Source organism: Hemibagrus wyckioides, linkage group LG15 (genome assembly GCF_019097595.1).
Source record: "Hemibagrus wyckioides isolate EC202008001 linkage group LG15, SWU_Hwy_1.0, whole genome shotgun sequence".
Classification (NCBI taxonomy): domain Eukaryota; kingdom Metazoa; phylum Chordata; class Actinopteri; order Siluriformes; family Bagridae; genus Hemibagrus; species Hemibagrus wyckioides.
Window position 1 is genome coordinate 3,117,509 of NC_080724.1, and position 24,039 is coordinate 3,141,547.

At 41.7% G+C, this 24,039-nt stretch overlaps 2 protein-coding genes across 2 annotated transcripts; both read left to right on the top strand.

The window, feature by feature from the left end:
• The first annotated feature begins 4,848 nt into the window (after positions 1-4,848).
• pofut1 (protein O-fucosyltransferase 1) lies at positions 4,849-9,802 on the top strand. Its single transcript, XM_058409386.1, has 7 exons — positions 4,849-5,013; positions 5,166-5,287; positions 6,426-6,608; positions 6,904-7,016; positions 7,120-7,312; positions 8,412-8,654; positions 9,060-9,802. The coding sequence occupies exons 1-7, from the start codon at positions 4,875-4,877 to the stop codon at positions 9,252-9,254; spliced, it is 1,188 nt and encodes a 395-aa protein (XP_058265369.1). The 5' UTR covers positions 4,849-4,874; the 3' UTR covers positions 9,255-9,802.
• Positions 9,803-10,999: 1,197 nt separating this feature from the next.
• kif3b (kinesin family member 3B) lies at positions 11,000-22,463 on the top strand. Its single transcript, XM_058409384.1, has 9 exons — positions 11,000-11,153; positions 13,981-15,505; positions 15,629-15,730; positions 15,952-16,074; positions 16,508-16,626; positions 18,378-18,494; positions 18,751-18,856; positions 19,837-20,018; positions 20,358-22,463. The coding sequence occupies exons 2-9, from the start codon at positions 14,036-14,038 to the stop codon at positions 20,461-20,463; spliced, it is 2,325 nt and encodes a 774-aa protein (XP_058265367.1). The 5' UTR covers positions 11,000-11,153; positions 13,981-14,035; the 3' UTR covers positions 20,464-22,463.
• Positions 22,464-24,039: the final 1,576 nt, after the last annotated feature.

A 24,039-nucleotide genomic window follows, 5' to 3' on the forward strand; every position in this document is an offset into this window, starting at 1 on the left:
GGAACTTCACATTTCAGCATGACAATGACTCAAAGCATACATCCAAATCAACAAAGGAATGGCTTATACGAAAGAAGATCAATGGTTTTGAATGACCTGGACACAGCCCAGCCCTACGTAGATCCAACAAAAAAATCTGTCAGGAGACATGAAGCGGGCTGTGCACAGGAGATGCTCTTACAATTGAGTGCCTCTATCTTTTTGCAAGAAAGAGTGAGAAGTATTGGCAAGTCAAGATGATAGACTCAAAAAGACTGAGTGGAGTAATAAAATAAGAAAGGTGCTTCAACAGTGTGTTAGTTTTGGGGGAGTGCACACTTATACTTATAACTATGTAATAAACTTTTTATTTTTCCTTTTTCTACCATTGTTTACAATTAATTTTTTATACATTGTAAGTTCACATTGAGGTTGGAAACATTGTCAGTGATTTATCTTGTTTTCATTGTTTACATCACAAAACCCCTGCCATTTTAACAGGGCTTTAATGGGTAGACTTTTTACACAGATCAAGCACAACATTATGACCACTGAGAGGTGAAGTGAATAAGACTGATGATCTCCTCATCATGGCACCTGTTAGTGGGTGGGATATATTAGGCAGCAAGTCAACATTTTGTCCTCAAAGTTGATGTGTTAGAAGCAGGAAAAATGGAAAGGATTTGAGCTTTGAGTTTGACAAAGGGCCAAATTGTGATGGCTAGACCACTGGATCTCCAAAACCGCAGCTCTTGTGGGGTGTTCCCGGTCTGCAGTGGTCACTATCTATCAAAAGTGATCCAAGGAAGGAACAGTGGTGACTGGTTGACAAGGTCATGGGCGGTCAAGGCTCATTGATGCACGTGGGGAGCGAAGGCTGGCCCGTGTGATCCGATCCAACAGATGAGCTACCGTTGCTCAAATTGCTGAAGAACTTAATGCTGGTTCTGATAGAAAGGGGTCAGAATACACAGTGCAGGACGGGTCAGGGATGTTTTGGTAGGAAATGGGGGACTAACACAATATTAGGCAGGTGGTCATAATGTTATGCCTGGTCGGTGTATGTCTACTTTACGTACATACATAGATACATACATACAACAAGCAGCAATCATGGTACAGTTGAAGAAGCTTCCTAAACTTATTTAGGAGTAAACATTATTTTGGAAAAGTTATTAACATAGTTATAAACATTAATAAACAACACTTTTAAAAAAAAATCCCAGAGCTATAAACATAAACCTTAAACATTCCTGTAAGTTCAATCAATTTGTTAGTATGTATTAGTATTTGCTAATATATATTGGCAATTATCTGTAATTAATAACTTTCCAGTCCACATTTAGTCCCCCCTTGGTTGCATTAATAACCTCCACTTTTCTGGAAAACCTTTCCATTAAATTTTGGAGTATGGCTGTGGAGCATTAGTGAAGTCCGATGTCAGGCAAAGAGGCCTACGGCTGTCCAGTAGACATTCAAGGTGTTCAGTAGGGTTGAGGTCAGGGCCCTCTGTAAGCCACACAGAATTTTTTCTTTTCCAACACTTTTAAACCATTTCTCCTTGGACCTTGCTTGGTGGACTGAGGCATTGGCCCCTTTGTTCCAGTGAAGGAAAATCTATAAAACTGTGCGGTTCCAATTGTGGCAACAGTTTTTGGAAGAATCACATTTGGGTGCGAGTTTCAGGTCCTTTGGCCATATAGTGTATTTTGAATAACAATAAAAAGGCATCCAAATCCCCTACTGTATTTTGTCACAAAAGAGGATGGAGCCAGTTATAGAGTCAAACAACATTAGAAATTACCCTTCATTTTCAATAAGGGAGCATTTCATTAATAGCATTATTAACATACATTAGAGTTTACACAGTATTTTGTGCAAAATAAATAACATCTACTGAGCAGTGGTTCTGTGAGCAGAAATACCTTATTGATGAGAGAATATTCAGATGAGAAAAGGCCAGACTGGTTTGACAGGAAGTCTACAGTATCTCAGTACACATAACAGATTGAACCTTTAGGCAGATGAGCTAGAACAGCAGAATACGACATCAAGTTCCAGTCTTGTCAGCCAGGATTAAGAATTTAAGGCTACAGTGGTCACAGGTTCACTAAAAGTGGACAGTTGACATAGTTAAGTGTTAAGTGACAGTTGGCTTGGCAACAGGGCAGCCCTCTACACAGCAAGGGCCAATCAGTCCCAGGCCATCAGAGAGTCAAAGTGTGACTATGAACAAAGAATTCATGGTCAGTTCCAGAATACCAAGGACACATAGCATATGTAGCAAGGTATTCAGGTCATCGCCAACTACAAAGCGCCATCACATGTCTGTAACAGTGATGTCTTGCTCCCAGACACACTGAGCAAATTTTATGAACTGGTTAAAGCATTGAAAACCATGTAAGTAGGGAAGACCACCCAAAAACCCATTAACCAAGTACTCTGTCTGTCCGCGATAGACATAACGAAAGCTCTGTCCCATGGAAAGCTGCTGGTTCTGACAAAATACCTGGCCTGGTGCTTAGGGAATGTGCTGATCAACATCTTCCAGAGCTAAGCAGTCATCCCTGTGTGCTTTAAGATGACCACCATCATAACCTATGCCAAAGAAATCATCTGTGACCTGCCTCAATGACTACCAGCCATCAACACCAACAACACTTTTGCCTGACTAACACCTTTGTGTTACTAGTCAGGAAATATATAAACTGTTTGAAGCATTGAAAACCATATAAGTAGGAAAGACCAACCAAAAACCCACTAACCAAGTACTCTGTCTGTCCACGATAGACATTGTGAAAGATCTGTTCCATGGAAAGCTGCTGGGCCCGACAAAATAGCTGACCAGGTGCGTCGGGAATGCGCTGCTCAACATCTCCCAGAGCCAAGCAGTCATCCCTGTGTGCTTCAAGATGACCACCATCATCCCTATGCCTCAATGACTACCAGCCATCAACACCAATAACACTTATGCCTGACTAACACCAGGAAACACATAAAGAGCAGTCTTAACACCACACTGGACCCATTCCAGTATGCCTACTGTCCTGAAGACTCAACAGATGATGCCATAACTGCTGCCATTTACCTGTCTCTGACCCACTTGGACAAACAGGACAGTTATGTGAGGATCCTGTTCATAGACTTCAATTCAACACAATCATTCCACTCTAACTCACAGGAAATGCAACTAGTTTCCGGACTTTTTGACTAGGAGATCCCAGTCCATTAGGATTTGTAACACTACCTCCAGCACCACCCCACTGAACACTACAGTTTAAACCACTGTCATGCTGATGATTGACAGTTGTGAGTTACATTGCCTAGAGTCAGCATATACTGTAGGAAGGATGTTATGCAACATGCAGAATGGTGTGGAGACACCAATCTATTTACTCTCATGTCAACAAAACCAAAGAAATGATTCTTCAGTCTTCAGGAGGACCTGAATGGGCCACTCTGTGCTGCACATAAATGGAAATAGTTGTCCTGTCTAGTTAATGTGCACTCTCCTGCGTATGTATTGTCCTGGGTATTAATGGTATTGTTTGCACTCATCTCACACTGTCATGTATGTGCAGTTTCTGTAGTCCTGTGACTGTGCCACTGTATTGTTACGAGCTACACTATGTTCCTGGGTAAACAACATTTTGTTCCAATGTATACAAGCTATATGGAGGAATGACAGTAATAAACACTCAACTTGATGAAGAAGAAAATCTGCATAGATCTTTTCAACATACAGTATTTGAACAACATATTCATAAGCAAATAAATAGCCAATAAAATGTATAAACCTATGGAGGAACTGCAAATAATCAACAGCAATGCAGTTTTGTACACCAAAACACATATTTTGGCAGGAACGCAGTTATTCCAGAGTCAGAACTAGCAATATTAGGTGCAAGGCGGGAGAATCTGCTGAGAATTGAATGCCAGTCTACTGCAGGGGACAGAGCGCGCACACACACACACACACACACACACTTTTTCTCATCTATGGCACTTTAATGTAGCCAACCCATCTAATAGTACGTTGTTGTTGGACAGGGGAAGGAAATCAGAGAACCTGTAGGAGAACCCACCCAAACGTTGCACAGACAGTAACCTAACCTCATAAGGATCAAACAGTCCGTAGAGAATTTATCAGTTTGATGTTCTCTAAGAATATTGTTTTCAGGAAGACAAGCTTTATGCAGAACCTTTATTGACTACGTGGGTAGTAGTGGCGCAGGACTAATGAATGGAAGGTTGTGAGTTCAAATCCCAGTAACGCCAACTGTTACCAATGGGTCTTTGAGAAGGCCTGTTCAGCTCAGCTGAATTGTGAGTCAGGGTTAAAGAAAGGTTCTGCCAAAAATGAATAAATGGAACTGTATGCATGTGCAAATTACCATAAGAGATAAATATACATTTGGGGTGCGGTGGCAGCTCAAATGGTTAAGGTTGTGGGTCGTTGACCGGCAGATCGGAGTTCAAGCCCCAGCACCGCCAAGCTGCCACTGTTGGGCCCTTGAGCGAGGCCCTCAGCCCACCCTGCTCCAGGGGTGCAGCATCATGGCTAACCTTGTGCTCTGACCACAAACCCTCAAGGATGGAATATGCGGAGAAAGAATTTCACTGTGCTGTGAAATAAATGGATATATGGATATTTTGTTCCACTTATTAAATATATTAACAGATATACCCCAGATAAACCCCCACAGGCGGTTTATTTGCAGACTTAACTTTACATATACAGGTGCATATGGAAAAGTCCTGCGTTAGTTGGTCAGCAGAGACGCCATTTGGGACTAATTTTACTGTCATTTCAGTGTCTCAGTGCCGCAGCATGGAAAGGGTTAATACTGCTCCCTGTCCTTCGCGCTGCATTGTGGGATACCGAGCGATTCACAATGGCGGCGAAACCGAAGAAGTTTAAATTTTTGTGTCTAAGTTGGATCCAAATAACAGTTCTGTCATTAAACACGTTTATTAAGGCCACTGACTTGACGTGGGATGAAAATGGATATATTCTTTATTGTCCCTGCATGGGTAATTGTTCATTTTGCGACACCTTTAAAGAAGGAATTCTGCTAAGCGGACAGCAGTGACGGATTTGTGTTGAATACGACCGCCGTCATCTTCTCTCAGAGTTGTGTTAAAAACGAGACGAAACGTTGCAATGTGTGTCTTTTCTCTCTCAGGTCGGTTTGGAAACCAGGCGGATCATTTTCTTGGCTCACTGGCTTTTGCCAAAATGCTGAACCGGACATTAGCAGTTCCGCCGTGGATCGTTTATCGGCATCACGCGCCCCCGTACACTAACGTAAGTGCCATTCACTCGTGCAGCTCATATAGGGACGACTCTACATGTTATTAGCTCTAAATAACTGACAACAATTAGACCAAACTATATGGGATCATGTTGGGGCAACCCAAACACCAAAGCAGTCTCTCCTCATTAGATTAGATTCGACTTTGTCATTGCGCATGCGTACAAGGCAACGAACAAGTGCAGTGAGCATCTAACCAGAAGTGCAAAACAGTAGTGAAGTGTACACCGATCAGGCATAACATTATGACTACTGGCAGGTGCCGTGAATAAGACTGATGATCTCCTCATCATGGCACCTGTTAGTGGGTGGGTTATATTAGGTATACATTTTGTCCTCAAAGTTGATGTTAGAAGCAGGAAAAATGGACAAGCGTAAGGATTTGAGTGAGTTTGATGAAGGACCAAATTGTGATGGCCAGACCACTGGATCAGAGCATCTCCAAAACTGCAGCTCTTGTGGGGTGTTCCTGGTCTGCAGTGGTCAGTATCTATCAAAAGTGGTCCAAGTAAGGAACAGTGGTGAACCGACGACAGGGTCATTGGCTCATTGATGGACGTGGGGCGCGAAGGCTGGCCCGTGTGATCCGATCCAACAGATGAGCTACTGTTGCTGAAATTGCTGAAGAAGTTAATGCTGGTTCTGATAGAAAGGTGTCAGAATACACAGTGCAGGACGGGTCAGGGCAGCAAAAGGGGGACACAATATTAGGCAGGTTGTCATAATGTTATGCCTGGTCAGTGTATATCACAAGATAGTTACGCTTTATTAAATGTTTCCTAAAGCTTGCATCCTTGCCTACATTTAAACTACCCAGGACTACCTCAAACTCTTTAAATAGTTTTTTTTTGTGAAATCAGTGCCTTGTGCTCGTAACGAATATGGCAACGAATATGAGCTTTGGATATAAGGGTGATACCACTGCATTAAAGGTGCATCACTAGAATGCACTCACATCTTAAGGATTATAATTCATAGACAGGTGATTATATTGTGTACTATACATTTGTGCATTGTTAGCTTAATTGCCTGAATGAAATCAGTCCATCCTTTTGGGCACCCTTAGATTAGTCCAGTGGAAAAACACTGTTTTGCTGTATATTCAGTTTGCTTTGTGCTCCTTTGGAACAGGTGCATGTTCCATACAGTGAATATTTCCAGCTACAGCCTCTGAAGCAGTACCACCGTGTGGTGAGTCTGGAATATTTCATGGACCATCTGGCTCCTACACACTGGCCACCAGGCCAGAGAGTTGCTTACTGCTTCGAGTCAGCCATCCAGCGGAGTCCAGATAAGAAGAGCTGCCCTATGAAGGTGTGACAGGTTTTTTGCTGTTGCTTTGCCACATCTTTGGTAGTTTTAGACTGACTTGAATGAAATCAAGCCACTAAAGATGACAATCAGGATGCAGCGAATATTGTGAGTAACTCTGTGGGCTATATGCTGAACACTGAAAAGACTCACAGATTAGAAACAACTTTCATGTTTAAAGATATATGAAATGCTATTCAGTGATTTAATTTGGTGGTTTAATAGAAAATTCTTGGCATCAGTAATAAAACCCTGCCCTCTACTGGTCTTTTAGGTTAATTACTGATTTTATATACAGGAAGGGAATCCATTTGGTCCGTTCTGGGACCACCTTGGTGTCGAGTTTGACCGTTCTGTCCCGTTTGGCGGCCTGTATTTCAGCTCCTACTACATTCCACATTGGATTAAAAGGTATGAAATGTTTCATGATTTCATTGCACTACCTCACCTAGAGTGACTGATCATCAAAGTATATAATTTAGTGAGCCATGACAGAAATGCAGATAAATCTCAGGTTTTCCCCGGAGGAGCACCCGGTGCTGGCTCTTCCTGGAGCTCCAGCTCAGTTCCCCGTGATGCAGGAGCATGTGGGCCTGCAGCGCTATGTTGTGTGGGCTGAGACGCTGGTGCAGGATGGAGAGAAGCACATCAACACTCTGCTCTCCAGACCATATGTGGGGATTCACCTACGCATTGGATCAGACTGGGTAGGTACTGTTTGCTTGTTTACGCAACACCCTGGGGTACTGCAGTACTGCTGCGTTTGTGTCTGAATGGGTTAAGGTTTACATTTATGTGTTTACTTTTTTCAACATTGTCAATCAGTTTTGTGCTCTGAACATTTTTTTGAACCCTGTGGATGCTCCATATTTGTCTCTTGTCTTTTCTTGTTTTAACGTGATACTCTCTGATATCGGATACTGACATACACTATATTGCCAAAAGTTTTGGGACACCCCTACAAATAATTGAATTCAGGGGTTGGGCTTGGCCCCTTAGTTCCAGTGAAAGGAACTCTTAATGCTTCATACCAAGACATTTTGGATAATTTCATGCTCCCAACTTTGTGGGAACAGTTTGGGGATGACCCCTTCCTGTTCCAACATGACTGCACACCAGTGCACAAAGCAAGGTCCATAAAGACATGAATGAGTGAGTTTGGTGTGGAGGAACTTGACTGGTCTGCACAGAGTCCTGACCTCAGCCTGATAGAACACCTTTGGGATGAATTAGAGCGGAGACTGTGAGTCAGGCCTTCTCATCCAACATCAATGCCTGACCTCAAATGTGCTTCTAGAGGAATGGTCAAAAATTCCCCTAAACCTTGTGGAAAGCCTTCCCAGAAGAGTTGAAGCTGTTATTTAAGCTGCAAAGGGCGGGACAACTCCATATTACATTCATGTGCATGTAAAGGCAGACGTCCCAAAACGTATAGTTTCATATAGCCAATATAGTGTATTCTTACTAACAAAGCTTATTCTGCATTGTCAGGATGTAATGTTTTTTATTCATAAATACAATCTGGTCTGTCATACATAAAATGTCTACAATATCAGGTCTGTCATAAATAAAATGCATCCATAGCATAAAATACTAATCTAATATTTTAGAAATACAGTATAGTATCAAACTTGTACTGTTGTCTAATGCCATTTCTAAATACCAATAAGAGCATGTATTAGCTATAATTTATTCTACTAACCTCATTCGTGATACCAAATTGGATGTGAAATGATACTCTTGAATCCTATAGACTTTACTACCAGCACAGTGTCTCTTTCTCATTCATTTCCTCACCACCTCTAGAAAAATGCCTGCAAGCTGCTGGAGTCAGGTGAAGCCGGTCCCCACTTTATGGCCTCGCCACAGTGTGTGGGATACGACAGACAGACGGCGGTCCCACTCACCTTGACCATGTGTCTGCCTGACCTGAAAGAAATCCTGCGTGCCGTCGAGCTCTGGGTGAAAAAAGTCAAAGCTCGGTCCGTCTACATTGCCACTGACTCGGAGTCTCACAGCTCTGATATTGAGAAACTCTTCAAAGGAAAGGTGACTTGACCTCCGTTTGGGGTTACGAGGCTAGGAAATGTTATCTGATGTTAAAATGTTATAAATTAGTGTCAGTGCTTTTGTTCAAAGTACAATTTAAACATTTTCCTTTCTATTTTAAAGTTCTCCTGGTTCTCATGCAAAGAATAAAACTGGACAGCATGTCCTATTACAGGCAAAATCTCAGCACTGTTCTACATGATGTTGTTTATAGCTGATTAACAGCAGATGTGATATCTTGGGAATTAGGTTCTTAGTTATTCATGTAATTTGGATTTTTTTTGTACACATTTTATAGATCTTTGTAGACCGCGAATTGGATTATACAAAATAATAATGAGTTTAATTTCATTCTTTTTTTTTTATCCTGTGCACAACCTCATTTTTGCTTTTTTTTTTATGCAGGTTAAGGTGGTCAGTGTTCAACCAGACGTGGCTCAGCTGGACCTGTACATTTTGGGCCAAGCCGATCATTTTATAGGCAACTGTGTCTCGTCGTTCTCGGCCTTCGTTAAGCGGGAAAGAGATATCCATGGCAGGCCCTCTTCCTTCTTTGGCATGGACTACCCTGTCAAACAGGAAAAAAAAGATGAACTGTAGAAGCCATCTTGCACTGACGTGTTCATAACTGTGAAAGCTTACTGTTCTTTAGTGATCTCAGGTGAATCATTTACAGAAGTGTTTTGGGAATTTTTTGGTACAGTGTAGGAGGCAGATGTATTTTTCAGATGAAAACATTCCAAATTTGGATATATCTGTATTGAAAAACAGTACACGTATATACTGTATAGTATTCACAGGATGCTGCCTTTTCATGTTAATGTAGCTGTTTAGATGCTGAAACAATGCATGTATGCCGTGTTCATATAAACAGTAAAATACAATAGGATAAAGAGCTTTATGTACTAGAAGCTAGCTGACATTTGGTGTGTAATAGTTTCGTCTTATTGGAAAGCGATCCCCCCCCTCAGGGGCAGTAAATGATCCTCTGGATGCTAATTATAGTGGAGTGAGGAGCCCAAATTAGTCAGTTGGTTTGTACTTAATCACGAGCCTACACGCTACAAGAAAGGGATGTGGATCATATACACACTAGATGTATACATTTTATAAAACTGTCGGAGAATAAAATGTACTTTTTATTTGAACTTACGTATACCAGCATTACATTTTCTTATAAAGAAAATAAATCTCAGTGGTCTTCTTTTATCTTGTACTGATCTACTGGCTAGTGTACACATCAGAGGATATTATGAGCTTGTGGGGTTTTTTTGGGGGGGGGTCCTTCAGGTTCCTTCTACATCCCAAAAATATGCTTGTAGCTGGATTGGGTACACTTTTTTTCTACAGTTGCCCTACAATATGTGCATACATGGTGCCCTGCAACAGACCGGTGTCCCATTCAGTGTGTATTCTTGCTTTTCTGAATTCACTGTGATCCTGACTAAGACCTACATTAGCAGCATTAACATGAACAAATCTTAAAAAGAAAATATCTCAAATAAAATTCCATCTGTAAACAAATATTTGATGTCTCAAACTCAGGATAAATATGGAGGCTTTAAAGGCTTTAAATTTATTTATTTATTAATTATTTATAAATGTTCATTGTATCCTGCCCCTTACCTCTCCCATTAGGGTCATGATCTAATAGTGATGAGAATTCTGCCACTTTCAGTGAGTGAGATCATTTGGCTTAGATCACCAATAAGAGCTGTCTCAGAGCTTGCATTTCTAATTTCTGCCCATGTTTTTTTTTTTTTTTTTTTGTTCTTTTTAAAACTGTCTTCGACCTTAACAGGATGCGCTCTAATTAACTAAATAACTACACTGCATTTTATACATTCTGTTTAAATGTATGCAAGGCATTATATTTATGCATTGAAAACACTCCTTAGCACCCAATGTATTATTATTATTTTTATTATTATTATTATTGGTATTATTATTTTGATACTATTTTTCTGTTGATACTGATCACTCTACAATTGACGTGGTGTTTAGCTGTGGTATTGAGTTTGGTCAGCTGATCTGTCAGTCTATGTGTCTGTCTGTCTATCTGTCTGTCTGATTGTCTATGTAATAGATACGATAACTTATTCCTATCAGCAGGTGTGTGATCAGGTATGAGTGCCAAGTACCTAGGGGGGGTACATGGGGGGGGGTAAAAATATGAACCTGTTATTATTATTAGGTATGAAATCACTTGGTGTCTCATGGTATTTCAGTACTTTTTTGTAGAGTATTTTTAAACACAAAAAAATGTGTATGGTAAAAGTAAAAACTCAAAGTTTACAAATGCTACTCTGACTTGTTTGCTGGAGTCAAGTTCACCTCAAGGAGCCGACTCAAGGAGCCGACTCACCGGCGAATGATTCAAAACTAATCCAAACACACTGTATCCACTGCAACACACACCTCGTTCACTCCCACCCACAGAGTAGCGGTCGTGCAGGAGCATGCAGAAGTGGCCGACGGAGGTGTTGCCTGGATGTGCAGGTAAAGTTATTTATCTGCTTATTAACCTGTTATAGTACTAGAATCGATGTGACACAGCAGTTCGCTAAGCTGTTGTTGTGGTTAGCCGACGGAGCTAACTAACTGCTATGGTCGTAAAGTGGTGAATGTTTGCCGTTGCTAGGCCGCTACAGAAGGAGGTTGCCGGGAGCTGTGTCCTGATTCAACTAGCATTAGCAAGCTAGTTAGCTGGGTAGTTACCTACACCTGCATTTTTCTAGCTAGCTCAAGCAATGCACAACTTACCCGTTATTTATCATCGCCATAGAAACGAAAACAACCGGAGCCTGTCCCGTTCATAAAATATTAGACACGAGCTAAAGGCTGCTCTGGCTAGCTCACCAGGCTTAGGTCAGGTTTTAAGGTTCCTAAATAAGCCTATTTGTTAGCATAGCAAGTATATTTCGTTATCAGCAATTCCAGAAATTCTGTGCTAAACAAATTAGATATATTATAGCGTAAATATACGCCAATCAGCCATAACATTATGACCACCTCCCTAATATTGTGTTGGTCCTCCTTTTGCTGCCAAAACAGCCCTGACCCTTCGAGGCTTGGACTCCAATAGATCCCTGAAGGTGTGCTGTGGTATCTGGAATCAAGATTGTTAGCAGCAGATCCTTAAAATCCTGTAAGTTGTGAGGTGGGGCCTCCATGGATCGGACTTGTTTGTCCAGCACATCCCACAGATCCTCAATTGGATTGAGATCTGGGGAATTTGGAGGCCAAGTCAACACCTCAAACTGGTTGTTGTTTTCATCAAACCATTCCTGAACCATTTTTGCTTTGTGGCACGGTGCATTATCCTGCTGAAAGAGGCCACAGCCATCAGGGAATACCGTTTCCATGAAAGGGTGTAGATGGTCTGCAACAATGCTTAGGTAGGTGGTACGTGTCAAAGTAACATCCACATGGATGGCAGGACCCAAGGTTTCCCAGCAGAACATTGCCCAAAGCATGACACTGCCTCGCCTTCTTCCCACAGTGCATCCTGGTGCCATGTGTTCCCCAGGTAAGAGACGCACACGCACCCGGCCATCCACGTGATGTAAAAGAAAACGTGTTTCATGTGACCAGGCCACCTTCCTCCATTGCCCCGTGGTCCAGTTCTGATGCTCACATGCCCATTGTTGTTGCTTTTGGTGGTGCACAGGGGTCAGCATGGACACCCTGACTTGTCTGAGGCTATGCGGCCCCATACACAACAAACTGTGATGCACTGTGTATTCTCACACCTTTCTATCAGAACCAGCATTAACTTCTTCAGCAATTTGGGCAACAGTAGCTCGTCTGTTGGATCGGATCACACGGGGCAGCCTTCACCCACGTGCATCACTGAGTCTCGGCGCCCATGACCCTGTCTCCGGTTCACCACTGTTCCTTCCTTGGACCACTTTTGATAGATACTGACCACTGCAGACCGGGAACACCCCACAAGAGCTGCGGTTTTGGAGATGCTCTGATCCAGTGGTCTAGCCATCACAATTTAGCCCTTCCTCAAACTCAAAGCTCAAATCCTTACGCTTGTCCATTTTTCCTGCTTCTAACATCAACTTTGAGGACAAAATGTTGACTTGCTGCCTAATATATCCCACCCACTAACAGGTGCCATGATGAGGAGATCATCAGTCTTATTCACTTCACCTCTCAGTGCTCATAATGTTATGGCTGATCGATGTAATAGAGAATGTAAATGTGTACATGTTCATTAACTCATACTGTAAGAAATACTAGCAATACAAAAATAGACATACCTTGACTGAGCAATTTATTAGGAACGCTATACTAATATTTGGTAGGGCCTTACTTTGCCACTCAAAACAGTATTCCACAAGATGTTGGAAACATTCATTTCTCTTGTTCTTTCATGTCCCAAAGGATTTCTATTGGATTTTGATCTGGTGACTGGGAAGATCACTGAACAATGAAGCTGGTTTGAGATCATTCCTGTTTTATGCCATGGTATTGGAAGTATCCATTAGAAAATTGCTGACATGAAGGGATTCATATGCAGATAGCTTTTTGCAAATAATGATTTATGGGTATTAACAAGCCCAAAGTATGCCATTACACCACTTTCACCAAGCCTGGACTGTTGACACATGGCAGATTGGGTCCATGGTTTCATGCTTTTGTTGCCAATTCTGACCCTACCATCTGTTTACCTCAGCAGAAATCGAGATTTGTTACACTAGGCTATGTTTTTCCAAGCATCGACTGTCCAGTGTTTGTGTTGTACATTCTGTGTTGCTTTTCTGCTAAGCATACTTATATGTAGTGGTTATCTGAGTTACTGTTGCCTTTCTGATAGCTTGAACTAGTCTGGTCATTCTTTATTAACCCATTTAAGCTACAAAACTGCAGAACTGCCACTCAATGGATGTTTTAATTTCTTCTTAGTAATCTCTAGAGACTGTGATGCATAAATATCCCAGAAGATCAGGAGTTATAGAAATACTTAAACGAGCTTGTCTGGGCACCAGCAACCATGCCCCAGTCAAAATCACTGCGATCACATTTTTTTCCTCATCCTGATGGTGAACAAAGCTTTATGCTGTGCAGTGATACAGTCTACTAAATCAGTAAATAATTAATAGTAGCACAGTTGCCTTGATGAGTTCCAATATGGCACTAAACAGTATAATATATATACTACTAGAATAATGCATCACGAGTGTTTTGACAGTTGACTCTCCTTAATTTGTATAAAAAGATGCAAAGGTTTGCATTCATCCCGTTTCTTATGACCTAATTCATATGCAATCAACTAAAGACAAGAGCTTTCAAGCAATTTTTGCTTCTGTTGCAGGTTCTGATGCTGCAAGTGTCATCACTGTGAAGTAATACTGCAAGCAAATAAATCAATGCCAGCATCACCAGCAAGGTGTGTAGGCGCAGTTATGTCCAGAAGCAAGAGCTCGGAGTCCGTGAAGGTCGTGGTGCGGTGTCGCCCCATGAACGACAAAGAGCGGGTTGCAAACTTTGAGAGGGTGGTGTCTGTAGATGTGAAGCTAGGCCAGATTATAGTGCGTAATCCGAGAAGCGGGTTCACTCATGAACACCCTAAAGTTTTTACTTTTGACTCAGTCTATGACTGGAACTCAAAGCAGGTTGACCTCTATGATGAGACTTTCAGGCCATTGGTGGATTCAGTATTGTTCGGGTTCAATGGCACCATCTTCGCTTATGGACAGACGGGTACAGGGAAGACGTTTACAATGGAAGGGGTACGCAGTGACCCAGAGAAAAGAGGGGTCATTCCCAACTCCTTCGAGCACATTTTCACACATATCTCCCGATCACAGAACCAACAGTATCTGGTCAGGGCATCATACCTGGAGATTTACCAGGAGGAGATCAGGGACCTGTTAGCCAAGGACCAGTCACGTCGCCTGGAGCTGAAAGAGAGACCTGACACAGGTGTTTATGTCCGAGACCTTTTATCATTTGTCACTAAAAGCGTCGGGGAGATTGAGCATGTTATGAATGTAGGGAACCAGAACCGTTCGGTTGGTGCAACTAACATGAATGAGCATAGTTCCCGTTCTCATGCCATATTTGTCATCACTGTTGAGTGTAGCGAGTTGGGTCCAGATGGGGAGAACCACATCCGTGTTGGGAAACTCAATTTGGTCGACCTGGCAGGAAGTGAAAGGCAGACAAAAACAGGTGCACAAGGGGAAAGACTAAAGGAGGCCACCAAAATCAACCTCTCCCTGTCTGCTTTGGGTAATGTCATTTCCGCGTTAGTGGATGGCAAAAGCACCCACATTCCATACCGAGATTCCAAGCTCACACGCCTGCTCCAGGACTCGCTGGGAGGTAACGCCCGAACTGTCATGGTGGCTAACATCGGGCCGGCCTCATACAATGTAGAGGAGACCCTCACAACGTTACGCTACTCAAACCGTGCCAAAAACATCAAGAACAAGCCCCGCATCAACGAAGACCCCAAGGACGCCCTTCTACGGGAGTTTCAGGAGGAAATTGCTCGTCTGAAGAAGCAGTTGGAGAAACGATCAGGGAAAAAGAAGAAGAAAAGGCGGAAAAGGAGACTTGGAGAGGGCGGAGATGAACTGGATGACGACGCGAAAGACGAAGATGATGATGATGACGATGAGGAGGAGGAGGACGAAGGTCCGGATGGGGATAAGAACATAGAGGATTATTGGCGGGAGCAGCAGGAGAACCTAGAAAAGGAGAAGAAAGCCATTATGGAGGACCATAGTCTCGTGGCAGACGAGAAACAGCGACTGCTGTTGGAGAAGGAGAAGAAGATGGATGATCTCCGTCGGGAAAAGGAGGCATCTGAGATGCTTGCAGCTAAAGTCAAGGTAACTTGAAAGGGCTAGCCATGCCCCTAATATTACTTCACAGGCTTTACTTCAGTCAGTAAAGAACCTGGCCTTGTAGATTGTAACATTTTCTGTCATGACCCTTTTTACTCTTACCCTAAGGCTATGGAAAGCAAGCTGTTGGTTGGAGGGAAGAACATTGTTGACCACACTAATGAGCAGCAGAGAATTCTGGAGCTGAAAAGGCAGGAAATTGCTGAACAGGTAAAACTACCAGAAAAGATGGTTACCATATGACGGCAATAAGCTGTGTATATATATATATATCCGTTTACTGTAATTTTTTTTTATTTCATCTCTTTTGGGAAATGCTGATTTTATAAACAGTTAAATGTACACCATGATTTTGAATAAACTACATTCAGTAGGTACTGGTTTATGGCATTGTATACACATTCTGTTTGTATTCCTGTATGTGTGAGTAGAAAAGGCGTGAACGGGAGATGCAGCAAGAGGTGGAGTGTCGTGATGAAGAGACCCTTGAGCTGAAGGAGACGTACAGCTCACTGCAACAGGAAGTTGATATAAAGACCAAGAAACTGAAAAAGGTGCAGGATGTGATTAAAAAAATGTTTTGGATTGTCAGCATCTCTAGTCAGTAACTATGTCCAGCCTAATAAATGTGCAAAATGTTAACGCTGCACACAGATGACCAGATTGCCTTGGGCAGTGTTAGTAAAAGTGCATTAGGCACGGTAATTGCACTGAGGTTTTCAATAAAAATGAATGTTGAAAATTTGGGTACAATTGGTAAGTGTAATGAACTTGATGGACATGAGACTCTGATCATTCTTAGAGTATGGGTAATATTGCATGCAGATCTTTTTTTTATTTTATTTTAAATGTCAGCTATCTCCAGAAACTCTCCTGCTTCCTCTTTCATGTTCCTCCATGACTAAACCTGAGAAGTATATATATTTTTTTTGTCTGTAAACATGCTTGTAGTTCTTGTATTGATTTACTATGCTTTGTCTTGCTCAGCTCTTTGCCAAGCTACAAGCAGTGAAGGCAGAGATCCATGATGTCCAGGAGGAACATATTAAAGAGAGACAAGAGCTGGAGCAGACACAGAACGAATTAACCAGAGAACTCAAACTAAAGTATGAAGGCTTTCACATCTATTTCTGTTTCTTTTTTTCCCTGTATATCCTCCATTGTCTGTTTTATTTTGTACAGCTATTGCTTTTATCTTGTCTTTGCCGCAGTTCCAGGATTTGCGTTCAACTAGCATATTTTCCATCTCCTTTAGCCTTTAGATACCTAGGGTACTCACACCCACACAAAAAAGCTTATTAGTGTATCATATATATATATATATATATATATATATATATACTACTCACAAAAAGTTAAGGATATTCGGCTTTCGGGTGAAATTTCACCTAAAATGCACTATAACCTTTATGGGTGATTACAGGTAATTGGACCTTCTCTGCACTTTTGAATGCACATGTCCAACTGCTCAGTGTTTCAGTACTTTTTGCATAACTTGCGGTTCTCTAACAAGGTGCTTAACGGCAAAATTCACAACTGGTGTTTGATCCATGAATCGACCAATAAATTTTCTGGTTCAATTAGAATTGGTACTTAAACAGTCCTCTTCATCATGCTGTTCACATTTTGACATCATGAGACCAAGAGCACACATAACAATTGATCAACAGTACCTCGCCATTGTGAGGCTTCAAACAGGATGTTCTCAGAGGGAAGTGGCCACTGAGCTTAGAGTGTCACAGAGTGTCATCAGCAGGTTGCGACAGAGATACAGAGAGACTGGAAGAGTCACAGAAAGGCATAGAAGTGGACGTCCTTTGGCCACATCCCACGATGATGACCGCTTCATTGTGAACAGTGCCCTGCGGAACCGGATGATGAATGCCACTCAGCTCCAGGCACATTTACGTCAGACCATTCGAAACCATTTACATCAGCGTGGTCTGCGTGCTAGACGACCTGCAAGGGTACCTGACCACACCACCAGGCCAGGGAGCATTTACGCTGGACGAGGGACCAGTGGGCCTCAGTGCTGTTCTCTGATGAAAGTCGATTCACGTTGAGCAGAAACGATGGCCGCAAACGATGTTGGAGACGTCAAGGAGAGCGCTATGCATCAGCCACTGTTGTGGTGGTGTTACAGTCTGGGCAGGTGTGTCCACTCAATACAGAACTGCCCTGCATCTTGTGAATGGTACAGTGACAAGCCAATACTACCTGAATAACATCATTAATCCAGTCATTGTGCCCCTGCATGAACAACACAGGCCTAATTTCATCTTCATGGACGACAATGCTCCAGCTCATAGAGGTCGCATCATTAGGGAACTGCTGGAGACTGGGGTACCTCAAATGGAGTGGCCTGCACTTTCTCCAGACCCGAATCCCATAGAAAACCTATGGGATCAGCCGAGTCGCCGTGTAGAGGCTCGTAACCCTGCACCCCAGAACCTCAATGACCTGAGGGCCGCCCTTCAAGAAGAGTGGAATGCCATGCCTCAGCAGACAATAAGTCGACTCGTGAACAGCATGAGACGTCGTTGTCAAACTGTAATTGATGGTCAAGGGCACATGACAAATTATTGAGACATTGAGATTTTTTGTTGTGGTAAACCCTCCACTGTTGTTTGAGATGAGGAATAAATTGTTTGAGATGAGGAAATCACCATTGCATGCTTCTACTTAAATGCCCTACTTTCATGATATAATATCACTGTAGTGTGAACTTTTTACATTTTCCATAAACTGCCACAGTCAGACCCAGAGATGCTGAACTAAATTTCAGTTCATTAACAGTAAAAACTGCTTGTTCCTGAAGGCTCATGTTGATCTTTGACCTCTGGGTTGTCCTTACCAGGCATTTGATCATCGAGAACTTCATTCCGTTGGAGGAGAAGAATAAGATCGTTTCGCGGGCCATTTTTGATGAAGAGGATGACATCTGGAAAATGAAACCCATTACCCGTGTTCAAGAGTATGTAAACATGTTCATGTGCCCACTAGCTGCATCTTCATGAGAGCTGTTTTGCTTCTCAATTTTAATTCAATTAAAGATTTATTTGCATGTTTTCTTATCTATATGTAATAACATATGCTATCTATTAGCAGTAGTATTTGGAATGGCAATAATAGCATTGTTGTAATGACAAGAACAGTTAGAATTCTCTCTCTCTCTTTCTCTCTCTCTCTCTCTCTCTCTCTGTCTATCTATCTATCTGACCATTGATCAGTGATCAGCAGATGATGAAAAGACCAGTGTCTGCAGTGGGATACAGGAGGCCGCTGAGTCAACATGCGCGTATGGCTGTGATGATGCGCCCTGAACCCAGATATAGGGTGCGTCTACCCCAGGATACTCCATACATAGTGCTGGCTGCATTCATTATTTAATCAATGAATTAAAAGTTGGTTATTATAGATTATAATGGGTTATTATAGATTATACATCATTTTTTTATCGAAAAAGAACAGAAAAATGTTGTAAATAGGCTAGTGAGGTAATTCGCCCCTAAACTTTGATTCATAAAATAGTCTGTGAAGCATCATTCACAAATGAATTGTTAGGATCTCAGCGATTTTTAGAAGGGCCAGGTTGAGATGGCTAGATGACTGGGTCAGAGCATCTCCCAGTATCCAGTTGTTAGTACCAAAAGTGGTCCAAGGAAGGACAACTGGTAAAACCAGGCATGGGCACCGAAAGGTCAGTGATGCAAATGGGGAGCACAAGCTGCTGGAAAAATTAATGCTTGCTATAATAGAAAGGTATCAAAACACATATACAGTGCATCCTGGCTTGCTGTGTATGAGTCTGTATATCCATAGACCCGTCAGAGTGCCCAGGCTGACCCGTGTCTATTGCCTGAAATGAATCCAGTTTTCATTTATGTTCTGTGGACTGCCAGGTCCGTGTGTTTTGGATTCGGAGGTCTTGTGGAGTCTGTGCCTCTTTGGTTAGAGCTGTTTCAGGACCCACACAATATTAGGCCGGTGGTTTTAATGCTATGGCTGATGGGTGTATATAGAATTTTCACTGTAACCAGCAGATAAACTGAGTAGATTTTGCAGTTGAGCAAAACAAGGTCAAGAACAAAGCAAGGTCAAATGTCTGAAAAAGTTAGCTTCCTTTCTGTTTGTATATTTTAAGGGCATTTATAGGCCTATTGATACAAGTTAGTAACATTAAGAGAGTTTTGGGATGACGGTGACATCATGTCCAGATTGAAATATTTTCTGCATTTTTTCTTTCAGTCAGGAATAAAGAAGAATCCTCTTTCTTATTCAGTAATTTCTAATTACTGCCTCACTCTATTTCTCAGGCTGAGAATATCCTGATGCTGGAACTTGACTTGCCCACACGCACCACTAAAGAGTACGAGGAACCCATGATTGCGCCAAAGGTGGCGGCAGCTTTAGAAGACGCACTGAGAGAGGAGGATGACATCCAAGTGGATGCTTCAGCCCTGGGCCAAGTTGGGTTTAACAAGAAACCAAAAACAAGGTGAGAATCCATTCATGGTTGATTCTTTCATCTTTTTTTCTTCTGAAGTTGGCTAGAATGCCCCCTGTTCCTGCACTTCGACTGCTATTTTGTAGTCCTGTCTGACCGACATCATGATATCTCCGATTCCCATTGTGCGCAAGTTACACAGAACATCCACTAGAGGGCACCATTTTGCATATATATATACATACGTGTGTGTGTGTGTATATACATATATTACATTTACTGTATTTCAGATAACATATTGTAAAATTGTAAACTTCTCTCTCTCTCTCTCTCTCTCTCTCTCTCTCTCTCTCTCTCTCTGTTCTCCTGCTCCTGTTCCTTCTTTCCCAGCCGTCCCAAAACAGGCAAGAAGCTGAGCACCCCCATGTCAGCCCAGAGCCCCTCCAGCTCAGGATCCCCACTCTATCCCCAGTCTCGTGGCCTTGTGCCCAAATAACACCTCTACATCCTTATTCCTTCTCCAGATCCTTTAGACATTTAAACAGACTAGACTTTTGGCCATGGTCTGGAACTATATGCTGAAGGTTGTTGTTAAAATCTCCAGGTTATAAAATGTATCCTTAAATGTATAAATCAGGGATGTCCAGTCTTATCCACAAAGGTCCGGTATGGCTGCAGGTTTTCATTCCAAACAAGCAGTAACCACAACTGATCCCATTGCTTTAATCAGCAGATCTCGGCTTTCAGTAGTCTCACATGTGGCTACTGCTCGGTCAGAACGAAAACCTGCATTCACACCGGCCCTTCGCGGATAAGTTTGAACATCCCTGGTATACATGACTGGGTAGGCAGACCAAGACATGATTTCCTCTCCTCACTTTCTATTTCCCCGGCCCACCCCTTCGAAAGTAATTAGGACTACTTGCTCGGTTTCTGCTGCTGCTGACTGGTTTAAAACACTTATAAGTGCAATCGCAAATGGAATTAAATAATGATTAAAAACCCATGAGCTTTCCTGAAAAGGATGAGCTAGCAGGTTTTGTGACCTTTTGTGTTCAGAGGCATGTTACTGTCTCATCAAAAACTGATGCATCCTGCTCCTGTACTTAGAGTGCAGTGAGAGTGCCGTTGGCAAGAACTCCATTGTATGTAGATGTATGGTAGGTTGTATCTAGCTAGGTATGTATTACTATTATTATTATTTTTTAATTATTGTAGATTTAACAAATTGAAAGGCTCACCTGAGGATTACACTGGGTGGGAGCAAGCGTTCCATCCGTTTGCCTCCAAATATGCGCTGTAGTGTTATCTGCTGAGCGAGAGAGCACACTACATTCCAGCTCCAGTTTCCAGCAACACCTGCATCCTTCCTCCTTTTCCTTTTAGCACTAAGAACCAAGGATGTGAGGAGAGGAGGGGGTCAGGGATTAGGTGTGGATTGAACTGACGTCAATTAAGCTGTAATGCTGTTCTATTCGAGTCACCCAAGTTGGAAGGACTGGAGTGGGGGAACTTAACAACACATACTGAATAATCAGGGTTCCAAGGTGCCTTACCTTCCCTTTTTATACAGAAAAAAAAGACATTTTAGTCATCAGAGTGCCCCTTGGAATAAACAGAAAGCTTTAAATTCAACACAACAAAAGAGTTTGGGCCATCACGGTTGTTTTGGAATATCACTGTGCTTTTCCTTTCAGAGCATCTGTAGATGGTCATTTTCTGTTACTTCACTTTGCCCCATAAAAGCCCCTGTTAATAGCATTAACATTTAAAACAACATTTTTTCCAGCATCCATATTAACACTCTAGGTATAAATATGTGATGTTGGGAGAATTTTTAAAACTGACTTTGGTTAACACTATTTATCTGCAATATGCTCCGTACCCCAACCTCCACCTTACCAATAAGGGTGACACGATTGCTTGCTGCTACTGTAGGGTTTCATCAAACCCATGTATACAGTGTGTGTGTGTATGTAGAAATGTCAGAACATAATTCTCTTCTATACTGTTGAAATAAAAAAGATTAATACAGTCATATAGCGACATTTAAAATCCTAACTTAACGTACTGAACCTGTCTGTTTTATATTCCAGCGGTTATAGATAACCTTTTCTTGTTCCTTGGCATAGAATGTATTGTCCTTTTTTTTTTTTTTCCTCATTTGTATTATTTAATGTTGTGTACAAATCTATTTTTGCATTAATGATTTTTAAGAGACTATTTCATGTTCTCTTGTTCCTGTGATGTCTTCAGAATTAATTTCAAGTCTTAGTACATCTTAATGTGAGACGGTGTTTAGCTTCTCAAAGTGTTGTGTTGATACCTTGATTAAAAAACAACAATAAATAGGTCAGGCATTTTGTTAAGCCATTTAGGAAATAAAAACTCTCTTTTTTTATAAGAAAGAAGAAAAAAAAAGCACTAATGAAAATGCACATCCTCTATGTAATGCTTGTTTAATTCATTCAGTCATATTAAACCAAAACTGAACCAGAGCCCAGCTTTGTCTTGCTTCATTCTAGACCATAAAAACAAAATTATAATCTTGATGTGGATATGTTTTGGATTTATTTTTACTGTCTTATTCTCCACTGGTAAATACTTATTCTTTATAATTTGCCATTGCTTTATAGGGGTGTAAAAGTATATAAATAAGAACTTCTATACTTAGACATAAGAATGGGAGAGATGTGCACAGTTTTCTAATAATGTTCTTAAACAAGTAGGTATATAATAAAGAGGGTCTTTGAGTGGCTGAAATTAGCATTTTTATGGACAAGTTATGAACCCACCAGAATCTACACTCATATTATAGAACAAACACTACAACGTTAGCTTATTCAGGAGTTCTGACTATTTTCAGTTCAATGTATTTGTGTAGCGCTTTTAACAATGGACAGTATCTCAAAGCAGCTTTACGTGTAGAATGTAGAAACAGAATAAAAATGCTAAAGGATTAAATTCAATTCATATTTTTCCCTAATGAGCAAGCCTGAGGTGTTGGTGGCAAGGAAAAACTCCTGGAGATGATATGAGGAAGAAACCTTGAGAGAAACTGAACTCCAATGGGAACCTCATCCTCATCTGAGTGACAATAATGTCCTTTCTACAACTGTTTATGGTCAGTTGTGCAACCCAGAGCTGCTGAGCAACTAATAGGTCAGTGTAATTACAGACTTAACATTAATTCCTTCCTGTCAAAGGTTCACAGACCAAGACCAGAGCCCAAAGCTGACCGCTACAACAGCAGTTCAAATGCTGATTATATTCTCCTAACATCTGGAAAATACTCCTTGAATCGTCCCTGGACAAACGTTGTGTCAAATTAATTTTATATAATATTTGCAGCTATTAAAAGAGGATAAAGGGTCTTTAGTGGTTAGTACTTTTGCAGCGCACCTCCTGGGTTGGAGGCTTGATTCCTGTTTCCGCCCGTGTGTACAGAGTTTGCATGTTCTCCCTATGCTGCGGATGGGGACACTCAGTGCACACTCACTGGCCACTTTATTTATTTATTTATTTATTTATATAATCATACCCCGATCAAGGACTAACATTCTGAGCACTGAGAGGTGAAGTGAATAAGACTGATGATCTCCTCATCATGGCACCTGTTAGTGGGTGGGATATATTAGACAGCAAGTGAACATTTTGTCCTCAAAGTTGATGTTAGAAGCAGGAAAAATGGACAAGCGTAAGGATTTGAGCTTTGAGTTTGATGAATTGTGATGGCTAAGACCACTGGATCAGAGCATCTCCAAAACTCCAGCTCTTGTGGGGTGTTCCCGGTCTGCAGTGGTCACAAGTATCACAAGTATCCTTTAAATCCTGTAAGTCCTTTAAGTGCCTCCATGGGCACCATTTACAGGACTTAAAGGATCTGCTGCTAACATCTTGGTACCAGATACCACAGCACACCTTCAGTGATCTAGTGCCTCCACAGGTAAGGGCTGCTTTGGCAGCAAAAGGGGGACCAACATGATATTTGGCAGGTGGGCAAAACCCTCAAGGTTTGTCGAATCAATTCCTCAATATCAGTCACAAGTTGTAAAAATGATTAGGGATTAAA